The 12,139-nt window shown below is 48.1% G+C and overlaps 1 protein-coding gene across 1 annotated transcript; it reads right to left on the reverse strand.

Annotated features, from left to right (window-relative positions):
* Positions 1-1,980: 1,980 nt before the first annotated feature.
* On the reverse strand, positions 1,981-10,547 carry SFRP2 (secreted frizzled related protein 2). The gene is made up of 3 exons (XM_006070112.3): positions 9,750-10,547; positions 7,263-7,343; positions 1,981-3,161 (listed from the first exon to the last, which is right to left on the reverse strand). Exons 1-3 carry the CDS (start codon positions 10,246-10,248, stop codon positions 2,857-2,859), a joined length of 885 nt encoding a protein of 294 aa, XP_006070174.1. The 5' UTR covers positions 10,249-10,547; the 3' UTR covers positions 1,981-2,856.
* Positions 10,548-12,139: the final 1,592 nt, after the last annotated feature.

A 12,139-nucleotide genomic window follows, 5' to 3' on the forward strand; every position in this document is an offset into this window, starting at 1 on the left:
ATACAACAGTCATGATTATTTCAAAAAGAAATGAGCCATACCTGTATTTGAATCATCATGCAAAAGAAAACAATGAAACAAAATTAAAGATGAACCAAAAATCTATGTGCTCTTCCAAGCATGTCTTGTTGGCTCATAGCCTTGACAAAGATGGGAACAAGGGGTGTGGGGGGATTGGAAAATTCACAGAAGGGTGTGTAAGGCAGCAGACAGGCATCGGAGTGCCTACTACCTCCTCACATCATGACTGAAGGAGGCAATGTCTGGCAACAACTAGCTCTCCGGAGCCCCAGGGTCCGCATCCTTTAACGTGGGCTGGCGACATCTGTTTTGATTGGACAGGGAACATTCAGATAGGTCAGCATCTTCCAATTGTTTCTTTCCACTATTTTTGGATGTGTTATACTTATTTCCACTTTCTAATTCCTAAAGCGTCTGTCTACTGTTCTTTTGTCTTTTATCTTCTCTCTCTCTCTTGCCTTTTCCAGGATCCCAAGTTTCCGGTTTCAAATATTTACAGTGAGTCATGGCCTTAATCATGAGTGTCCCTCATTCAGTCCATGGGTGCCTTGTAGGAAGAGGATTGTGTTAGGAGTCTGTAGACTCAGATGAGAAGCCGAGTTGATTGGTAACCCAAAAGAAGAGGAAAGAGATTGCCCAAATTGTGCAGCTCAGCTAGGCAGTGGGGCTCTGTTGCCTTTTGGTGCCACCAGAGCTTGAAGTGCTGTAGAGAGATCATGGCTGTATGTGCAGCAAACTTTTCAACTAAATCAACAAAATGCTGTCACGTAAAGGCTTCGCAGGAACACCACTCAAAATTTCGGATTTGTTGAGGACACTGTTGATCTTGTGTATTACCTGTCCTTATATTTCATATAACTTACGTTATAAATATGTCATTGTAATTGTGATTATTTCTCTTCTTTTACTCTGTCATGTCAGCTCCATAAGGACAAGGAGCACTTAGAATGGGGCCAGACCTGCAGCAGATGTGCAGTGCGCATTTGTTGAATAGAGATGTGCCACCCTGCTCCTATGATCCACCCTGGATTGAACAGAAGGCAGAAGCTGTCATCTGAAAGGCCTGCATTTCAGCTCTGAATCAGCCTCATGTTAGCCATGGTGCCTAACCCCTTTGAGCCTTAGTTTCTTCATGTGTTTACTAGAACTTCTGTATGCTATGCTAAGTCACTTCAGTCATGTCCAACTCTGCATGACCCCATAGACGGCAGCCCACCAGGCTCCCCCGTCCCTGGGATTCTCCAGGCAAGAACACTGGAGTGGGTTGCCATTTCCGTCTCCAGTGCATGAAAGTGAAAAGTGAAAGTGAAGTCGCTCAGTCGTGTCCCACCCCATGGACTGCAGCCTACCAGGCTCCCCCGTCCATGGGATTTTCCAGGCAAGAGTACTGGAGTGGGGTGCCATTGCCTTCTCCTGGAGCCTCCTAAAATAAAACAATGAAGCATCTGGATGGATGTATGGATGGAAGCCCTTCTCATCTTCCTGTTCTCTTTTCACCACCCCCTCCCTACCCACTGCCTTTCAATGGGTGCTCTTCAAACCATGGCTCTGTTTATCTGAGGGTTAGAATTTAAGTGGGGAAAGAATGAACACTGTTGCAATAGTGATTCTTTTTCATTATAAAAATCTGCAGAAATGAAAAGCACAACGGCCAAGCTTGTGAACCTCAGGTTCAGGTTTGTGTTGCCGCCAGGCTGCCACTGGATGGCTGAAACTAGACCAAAGCAGGCAAACCTCTGCCTCCCTGCAGGGTCTGCAGTAGTAGAATCTGTGTGGGGTGTGAGACACAAGCAGGGGCCAGGGGATGGGTGGTGGAGAGGTGAGGTGCTTTCTGAGTCACATAGGAAATAGATACTTCAAACCGCAGGAGGGCTGGGCCTCGGGAGGAAGGAGGTGATCACTCTCGTTCAGCTCCCTTTCCAGTTCCTCCCACTGAGAAGACAAGACAGAAGACAGGGAGTTGGTAAAACAGGATGTAAAGTTTATATACAAGAATATAGTGTTTATCTGAAATATTTACAGTGTTGGTTAAAGCAATATTTTTACAACTTTTTGGGGTCGACTACTATGTATATTACAGGTAAGCTACAATGGTTTAATCTGCAAAATTAAGTAAAAAAGTGTTTTAAACAAAGTTTAAAGTACTCGGGTCAATCATAAAACTGGTCTGTTTTGCCTTTTATTTGAAGAACTCATGCTACGGTGGTTAATGTGGTTTTTATAAATGGAAGTACTCTACCTGGAAATGCAAAATGCAATACATGCTAGTTGTTAAGTTCCCAACAGGGATGTTAAATGACAAATGACTTGTTACACAATTCAGGTGCTGAGTATCAGGCTGCAGCTGAGAGAGGTGCTGAGATAACAGCCAGCTTTATCTCAACCGGGTTTTGGACCCACAACAGAAAAGGGAAAGTTCGGGCCACACAGAAAAGTGAAGCTGTTTGCACGTTACAGCAACCTCAGTGGAAACGGACCCAAACCAAACCACCAAAAAAATCAAGCCAGAGTCATAGTTGCACCTACGTGAAATAGCTCTTAAGTGACCTTTTAAAAAACTTCATAAAAATCCTTGTGATTTTATTAGTTGGAATATTTCTACAAGATTTTGGTGTGTTTTTTCTTTATGTGAAGACACCTATCTGTTCCTGAGGCCTCCTGGGGCCTTATAACTCAGGAAATGCTGGGGGTGCAAACGTGCAAAAGGCAGGGGAAGCCGCTCCAGGCCGGAGCAGGAGCCGAGGGACTGTGCTTGGGAAATGGCGCGGAGGCCCCAGAGCAGCGGGGCGGGTCGGCGGGGCCCTGGGAGGGGCCCGCCGCGAGGCTGGCCTGGGACTAGCACTGCAGCTTGCGGAAGCTGCGGGAGATGCGCTTGAACTCTCGCTGCCCCTTCTGCCACCGCTTCACCGAGGTGATGACCAGCTCCCCACCCAGCTTCTGCCCCATGACCAGGTAGGGTGCGTTGATGTCGTTCATCTCCTCACACGTGCACTGCAGGCTGTCTTTGAGCCACAGCACCGACTTCTTCAGGTCCTTCTCGGACACTCCGTTCAGCTTGTAAATGGTCTTGCTCTTGGTCTCCAGAATGATTTTGGTGTCTCTATTGATGTAGGTGATCTCCTTCACTTTTATCTTCAGTGCTGCGAACACAAAAGGGGGCAGGGTCACTTCAGTGATAAGGAAGGCATAAATCCCCCTGCGTGTCCTAGACTCGCCTGGGAGAGGGAAGAGGAGCCCCTTGGGGTTGACAGGGGCCGCAGGCAGGGGGTTGGGAGCTGAGGGCAGCAGGTGGCTCCATTTCTAAAGCCTCAAAGGGTTGATCGGGCACTTTTTTCAAACCAGCCATCCTTTAAAAACTCCCCTTGTGGACTCAATTGATTTTCCCTCCTTGCCCTGTGTTCCTGTGTTTGTATGGAGGCTGCATGTGGAGTGTGCTCTCCTCGACAAATGACTTCCCCTATTGGAAAATTCACCATGAAAAGAAATGCCTGACTCTTAGGTGAAACATGATCCTTCTGTGGCTGTAAACTTTAAACTCAATTTATGACGTCGGAGAGGTTTTTGGACAAACCTGTAAGGAAATTATATCACACAATCATTGTTTTCTAAAGAACAGACTACAGGGAAGGAGAATTGATCTTACAGCTGCATTTGATTTGGTAAAGTAACTTGGAGAAAAAATATCCAAGACTCTTTTTAAGAGCACAACATGTTTAGCTGTAAAAGTGTTTTTCTGAAGACCTCATCCTCATATGCTATCATTTGCCTGTCCAAGGCCAAGGCATTTACAGATCATATATGCACTGCTTCCAAGATGGATATGTAGACTCATTAGAATGCTAAGACCCAAAGTAAGTGGTTTACTATAAAAGACACATTTTATAGTCATGAACAGTATGCTTTGGGAAAGAAAACCCTACAAACATACATGCTGGAATTAAATTTCAAGACTCCATGAAGTCAGGGAAGGGATAGAATTTTAAGGTTGACAGGATCATCTAGCTAAACTCTCTTGTTGGTACACCAAGAATCTGAAATCCAGAGAAATTCAATGATTTACAAGAGGTCACCCAGTTATGCTGTGCCCTAGCTGAGCCTAATTCTCAGAACTCGAGTCCCCAAACCACTGGGATCTCAGCCACAGTATCAAGTCTCTTGTCCTGGCTGGTGCATTCACATGCCCAACTATAATGTGTTAACGATTGTTTCATAGAGATTATATGCAGGTGTGACTTCCTGACTCTGATGGAGTTTAGTGCAGTGAGAAATCGCTGCTCTGGAGAGTTTTTTGGCTTTTCCAGCCGAGCAGGAAACGACTGAAGCTCAGCCAGGTAAATCAAGCGTGCTGGGACTTGGCCAACCACTGTTTGTCTGAGATGCATCTGGGTCATAATATTGGGTGCTCAGGGTTTTTCGTGAGATGAATCACATGGCAATGTCACATGTTCCTATGGCCTCGGCCTAAGGGCTGGGAGTGGGGAAGGTATATGGTGGGAGAAGTGATTATCATGCTACCTGGGACCCTCATCAATAGCACAGACAGAGCATATGTGAGATTTTGCCTGGTCAGACTAAACATTCTTGAGCCCAAAACATCAGAAAAATCATCACTTTTAATCAGAGGGAAGACTTATGACTCATCTTTCTCTAGCTATGAAATAACTAACTTTTTAAGAGCTTACCATGGGAAAACTTCAGACGTTTCCTTCCTGGGTTTTCTGCTGGGACCAAATATAGGGAATCAAAGCTCTTAAATAACTTTTCCTGCCCTGGATGGAAGGTATGAGGCGGGGATGCAGGGTGTACTGGAGGCAGAGGTGATGATATTGGGTTGGCTAAAAAGTTGTTTCCATAATACATTATAGACAAATCTGAACAAAGTTTTTAGCCAACCCAATACTGTCTGGTCCAACAAAAGGTTGCATACAGAGGCAGGCAGTTCTGATTCATTCTTTCTTCACCAGCACTTTCCCTACTGAAATCAGGAGGTCTTCTCCATCTTGCTTGTCCTTCAGAAGTGCAGTGGGGAGATTGTATGCTTTCATGGATGATTCAAGTTAAATACATCAGATTTCTACCTTGTTCCTTCTATCCTTTCATTGCTCCCTCAAACTATATAGGTGATGTGGAAAACCACTTATAAACCAGTATAGGACTCACCCCATACAATTTAAGTTTATTATCCCCCTTGGGACAAAATGAACATGAAGAAATAGAAAACAAACTTGTGAGGTATCTGCATGTGTGATACCTTAAGTGTAATGACTTCCAAGTTGTTCCAAGGTAAGAGAAAGAGAACATTGGGACAGACACACACACACACCCACTTTTTTTCACAGGTCTTGATGCAGCATCTTTAGGAAAGAGATCTTATGTAAGGTTAACCACTAAGCAAGCAGGTAATGATGTGTGTGTGTGTGTGTGTGTGTGTGTGTGTGTGCATGCACGCATGCACATGCGCATGCATGTGCCTGAGCCCTAATTTCAATTTTTTTGGAGCTTCACTATATCATGGAAGTCAGGAGAGAGATCTGTACTAAAGCTAGTGCAAAGGCTGTAAGCTGCCAGAATAAAATGCTATACATTTTTATATAAACTTTATTTAAATTATATTTTAAAAATTTGCCCTTAAATCCTGAGCATGGAAGCTAAGAACTGTGTTTTGGGTAAGGCTCTGGAGCTTTGGGATTGCTGCTGCCAACATGCCTGGCCATCTCCTACTCTGAGAGTTTTTTGTCTTTGAGTATAGACATCCACCCCCATCCAACCCCATCATCCACTTGTGGCTCTTGCTGAGGGGGAGGAGTAGCTCAAACTGAGTTGCCTTCTTCCTTTCCCTTCCTCAGCTGTGTGAAGCTTCTCCTATAGCTATGGATATCCTAGGAGTAGCTAAGGTTAAGCACAGGACACTTCCTGGAAGTGACCTGGGGTTGTAAGGGGCAGTGATTGGTGGTTTCCAGAGTTTCAGGGACCTGGCCAGGTCTGAGACTTCTGGCTGGTAAGTTGTAAGGAGAGGGTGGGATGTCATTCCTCCACACTATGCACTGGAGTGGTTTCTGTCTCCAGGGTTTAGCTGAGTATGTAGAAGTGTTCCTAGAGGTCTGTTAGAGTCTGTTATTATTTGCTAGTACAGAGACCACATCTGTTTACCAGTAAGTTCAACCTCCTGCTTGAATAAATACTTTTAAAAGGCATCAACCCTCAAACGCACCAAGAAGTGCCTGCTCTTGGAAGAGGAGGAAAGCATGAATGTCTCAGGAATCTGGGTGAAGTTCTCTGCCACCCCAGCTCTGAATTTAGTGCGGATCTTATGTCTAGCTGGCTCCTTTGATCCCCACAGAGGCTGTGGGACTCCGAGGAGGTGCTGCTGAAGCTCTGAGTGGACAGTCTCCTCTTTCCTCTTAGCGTTCTCCCTTAAGGGAAGTGATCTACACGCCATGGAACTTGGGAGTTCCCGAGCACTGTGTCATCACGGCACCTTACATGTATCTTGCCAAAGTAAATTCCTAGCTTTTTTCTTTTCCAATTCAAGGAAACTCTTTCCACCAAATTATTAACTAGTACCTTGAATATACTCACTGACAGTGGAATACAAGAAGCAGAGCATCATGTTTGGCACTGGACTAAATTTCTATTTGGGGCCAACTTAATGTCTTGAATCTGTTTTACTGAGGCTAATATTTACATGTTTCCATCCCTGGGACACATGTTTAAGTGACTAAAAGAGAACATGGGCCAGGATTATGCTTGCTGGCAAGAAAAAGCCAAAGTGAAGTGAAAAATGTGCCATTTGAAATTCATGATATGAACAATTTTCATTTATTTGATTGTTGCTTAACAGAGCAATGACTCTCACCTAAGAGAAGATACAATTCAATACAAGATAGTTAATGTAGAGAGGAAACTAAGATAACCTGTTAGATGATTAGCTCAAGGAAAGATGAGTTGTGATGCTATTTTACCCAAACCTTGTGGCTCAGCTGGTAAGAAATCCTCCTGCAATGCAGGATACCTGGGTTCTATCCCTGGGTTGGGAAGATCCCCTGGAGAAGCGAAAGGCTATCCACTCCAGTATTCTGGCCTAGAGAATTACAGGGACTGTATAGTCCATTGGGTTGCAAAGAGTCAGACACGACTGAGTGACTTTCACTTTTACTTTATCTAGTAATAGTAACATCTTAATGAATTGTATCTTTAAGCTGTACCGGAAAATAAAACTTTTGTTGGTGGTGTTTACTTACCAAAATCATTTTTACAAAGTGTTTCCATTATGTCGTTGTCATCTTCGTTTTTAGTTTTGCAGGCTTCACATACCTTTGGAGCTAGAAACGTGAAAAATTAGTAACTTTGCTTGAAAGGAAACAGCAGATGGCATTTGTAAACAACTCACTGGTAGGGGCTTCTTCAGGCAAGAGGAACAATTGTCCTGTAAGACCCCTAACTCTGCCTCATTTATAAAGAAGGACCACTCATGCCTAAGAAAGTGTCCCATGCCTCCCATTTTTTTTTGACAGGCAAAAATGCCCACATACTGTGTACAGGTATTCCCAGTGGTGGGGTGTGGGGGTGCAGCTGCAGGTAACTGAGATAGGCTGTAGCTTTTCGCTCTTCCTCCCACTCCTGGGACAAACACAGTCTCTGAAAAAGTTAGCCCCAAGGCCTCTCTGAGGAGAAAGCACTAAAAGACCCTTGAAGGATTTTGGAAAACTAGCAACCACCAACGATGGCCAAAAGATCATCTTTCTCAGCTGCAGGCCACGGGTGCAGCCTGGCCTCTGCTGGCTCTTCAGCCAAGCTGCTTCTGGGAGGGGGTGGGGGCATGGAGTCATCTTGTGGGAGTTTCAAGTCTGGGCTGGGCGAGGTGGCTAGTGTGGTAAGGCTGCATCTGAGCTCTTCCCCTTCGGAAGCACACCTCACTAGCAGCTCCAGTCCGCTCTACCTGGGCCTGCGTCACCTCGTGCTTTCTGCCAAGCCTGTGCTTGAGTTAGGCAGCATTTACTTCACTGTTATCTTCCTCCCTGGTGCAGGTTCTTCTTTCCTCTCTTTGCCTGTTTCAGATGCTTGAAAACAAGCAGACAAAGCAACAACAACAAAACCCAAACAAACAAACCCAAAGCTTTTCCAGAAGCCAAAGAAAGTTGAAGCAAACTGTGTCTGGGGCTGACCAAACCCAGAACGTGCACTAGCTCAATTATGAGATAGCCGGCTAACGGCTCTTCTAGAAGAGTCTGATTCCTTGGAAAAAGGGAAAGAAGAAAACATTCATTTTCTCTCACATATAAATGTACTAATACTGTCTTTAAAATTTAGGTGAAAGTTCATTAATATGAAATTGCGTTTTCACAGGAAAGAAAACCTGTATGACTCATTTTGGAAGTTATTTATCAATTTGGAGAAAGTGCAGAGCAGATTTTGAAAAATGCAAACTTTTATTGTGAAAGGGGAAATTTTTTTTTTGAGAAATGTAGTATATAAAGTTGGTGCAGATTGTGAAAAATAAAAACAAAAGCAACATACATAAAACTGCCCTTAACTTCTCTCTCGCAAACAAAATGAAACTTTTCCAATTAGGAGCTCTAAGAATGTATATAAAATGTTACTAACCTGTATTGGTTGGTCTGTGGTATATGTTGGACAAATGTTTGAAATATGCCAAACATTTGCAATAAATTATAAATCTAACCAATAAGATGATTGCAGACTCATGGTGCCTGCCAGGAAAGACTGCTAAGCAACTTTGCATTTTCTTTAACTAATGATGGCTGTAGGAAAACAATTAGAGATTGAAAGGGAGATGCTGCTGGAGCCCTGAAAGGGATTAGGAAGCCCCCTTTCTGTCCCTGGGGACCTAAATCAGCTCAGACACATTGTATATGTTTTCCTTTCAGGAAGAATATCAAGAGCCCATGAGGTTTTCATTGCTTTGATGGTTTTTGCACAGGAACTCCCCCTCTGTTTTCAAAAAAAACTTGGGAAATTCTCTTTTGCACGATTTTCTCCAGTTAATTAAAACCACTCCTAAGATAAAAGCTGATTAGTGATAGAAAAATGAGTTCTGGAGATTCCCTTTGTGCTTCTTTCTTGGACACCTGGGCACTTACAACCAAAGCTGAATTTTCAACACACATGAGCCAGTCCTACTTTTTATTTTCAAAGCCTGAATGGCAAACAGAGAGTGCCTTAAAAGACTATCTGTTTGCACATTTTGGCGATCGTGGCTGTAGGTTCGGAACGTCCCTGCGTCTAGAATCCTACCCCGTGGTAAAAACGTGCTGCGTGAGATTCAGGCCAGGGTGCTCTGCCCAGCGTGCTCACCCGCCAACTCTTCCACGGAGGGCCACTTCCAACTATCTCAATTGCGGCCCCCGTGCTAGCATCTTTTAAAAGAATGGTGCATGTATCTGCGAAGAAAAGACCTCTTTCAGTTCTACATTTTCTCCGCACCCCCACCCCGCCCGGCGCCTCCCTTTTCAACTGTTCCTATGAAAGAGCAATTGGTATAACAGGGAAGGGAATGAGAAACTTGGGTGTGTGTACATATATATATATATATATATATATATATATATTTGGTGTGTGTGGGGGGGTGATTATCTGAGTTTTGTCACGATGACAAATCAGGGCAAGGAGAGCGTCTGCCCCGCCTGGGACTGGCCCCCTGTCAACGCAACGGGATGCGGGGTCTTCGTGGAGCTGGTGGTGGGGGTGTAATAAGGAGGAGGGCCTACCTTCCTCGGTAGCCGGCAGGAGGTGGTCGCTGCTAGCGAGGGGGATGCAAAGGTCGTTGTCCTGGGGGAAGCGGTCGCAGTCGAGCATGTCGGGCCACGGGAAGCCGAAGGCGGACATGACCGGAGCGCAGCGGTCCTTCACCTGCACGCAGAGCGAGTGGCACGGCTGGATGGTTTCGTCCAGGTCGTCGAGGCAGACGGGCGCGAAGAGCGAGCACAGGAACTTCTTGGTGTCCGGGTGGCACTGCTTCATGACCAGCGGGATCCAGGCGCCCGCCTGCTCTAGCACCTCCTTCATGGTCTCGTGGCCCAGCAGGTTGGGCAGCCGCATGTTCTGATATTCTATGCCGTGGCACAGCTGCAGGTTGGCTGGGATGGGCTTGCAGTTGCTGCGTTTGTAGGGGAAGTCGGACTGGCCGAAGAAGAGCCCGCGCGCCGAGCCCAAGCAGCAGTGCGAGGCGAGGACGATCAGCAGCAGGGAGCCGGGGCCCTGCAGCATCGTGGGTGCGCGACCCCCCGGGGGCGGAGGGAGCCAAGCCGGTGAAGCGGCGGCGGCGGCGGCGGCGGGGGCCGGAGCTCTTCCCGGGTCCGCTCGCAGCGCTTGGCGCGGCTCCGGGGCCTGGAAATCAGCGCCGAGACGCGGGGCGCGCGAGGGACTGCGCGGGCGAGGTTCTGCGCTGGGCTCCGCGCTGCAAGCCTGCGCGCAGCTCCAGGTGGGTTCCGACCGGGGGGAGCAGAGTGAGCCGCAGCTGGGGCCCGGCCAGAGTTTTCTTGGCCTTTTTTATGTAAATCTGGAGGTGGGTGGGGGGAGCAAGGGAGGAGCCAGTGGAGAGTAATCTGAGGAGGGTTGGTCCCTACTCTCTGCGTCTGGTTTTCCGTTGAGAATGCCCCTCACGCGCTCCCTGGAAGGAAATTCTGGCGGCGCCCACCGACCCCTGTTCCCCCCCGCCCCCCAGGACGCTGCCAAGCGCGCGCTCTAGGACTGCTGTGAACAACAAACAAACAACAAATAGAAGAGCCTGGCAGTTGCGCCCCAACAGTGAGCGTGCAGGGAGCGGGCTGTGGGAGATGGAGGGACGCGAACGGCGGCCTTGTAGCTAAGTCCCGAGGGAACGCGCACTGCCCCCCGCGAGGCCCGGGACGGGGGTTGTCTGAGCCCAGCCTGAAGTTTCTGCTGGGCCCGGGGCTGCGGGGCGGAACTGCATTCCCGGCGGCCGCGAGCCAGCTGCCGGCCCTCTCTTTGTGCCCGCAGTCCACGCCAGGGTCCGGCCTGCCAGAGGCCGCTCGGCGAGGCTGCTTTCCTCTCGGATCCCCAGCCGCGGTTCCCAGTCTGGTCCACCCGTGCAGAGTGCTCCCGCCTGCCCTTTCAAAAGGCAGAGAATTTATACAAGTAGAGTCATCGGAGCAAAACTTTTGCATGAAAAAGGGAATGTCAATAAAACGCTGGGGGTGTTGTTGTGTTGGGGGTAAGTCTAGAAAAGTTTGTCACTGTGGAAGCGCCTCTACAGAGTCTCGTCAGAATCACACATGACTGCCCACCATTTCCCGGTTTGGGAGAAGAGACCTGCCTCCCCTTCCGAAATGAACCGGAAGACTCAAGACCCGAAAGCACCGCGCGCTCTAACCCGCTCTGTACCTGGCGGCGGGGACTCAGGGGTATATGCCTTCAGGGCACAGTTTGGGAAGGCTGGTGCTGGGCACAGGGGGCTGGCAGAAAGTGCGCCAGGTGGGCAGGCAGGGAAGGGGTAGGGGGCAGGGAAAGAAGCTCTGCCTTGACACCCACGAAGCCTTGGCAGAGGTCGCTCCTTCGTCCTACACAATGCCAGCGGGCACCGTGCAGGGCGCCAGGTGTACGGAGGCGAACCAAGAGGTCGGTCTGGGCGCCCGCGGAGCTGGGGACTCCAGCTCGTGGAGGACTCCAAAGAGTAAGTTCACAGCTGTAACCCGGGCTAGGGGGCCTCAGGAGGAAGGCGTGTGTGTGTGTGTTGGGGGGTCTCCTTTCTCCTAATAGCCCCAAGTTTCCCCTTGGGGCTGGTTGATCGTCTCCGCCCCCTAAGCCCCCCTAGCAGTTTGGCGGTGCAGGTCCAAAGAGAGAATTCCCGGAGAGCGGGCCGCCACGGGTCTTTCATATGGAAGGTGGGCGCATTGTTATTCCTTCCCAGCCATGCAGAGCCATCAGTAGGCTCCTTCCTCAGCCTCTCTATTTCCCTCCTTCCGGAAGATGCTTTGGCTTTGGCGGCCTTCCAGGCGCAAGTCGCCCGCCACTGCTTAGAGGAGGGGGTTAATGTGTGGGTGGCGAAAGCCCACTTAGTGTTTTCTCCTGGCCGTGAATACAGCAGGAACATCGCCACCTGTAAGGAGAATATCTTTTGATTCTGACCCAAACATCT

The sequence above is a fragment of the Bubalus bubalis genome, chromosome 17, assembly GCF_019923935.1.
Source record: "Bubalus bubalis isolate 160015118507 breed Murrah chromosome 17, NDDB_SH_1, whole genome shotgun sequence".
Classification (NCBI taxonomy): domain Eukaryota; kingdom Metazoa; phylum Chordata; class Mammalia; order Artiodactyla; family Bovidae; genus Bubalus; species Bubalus bubalis.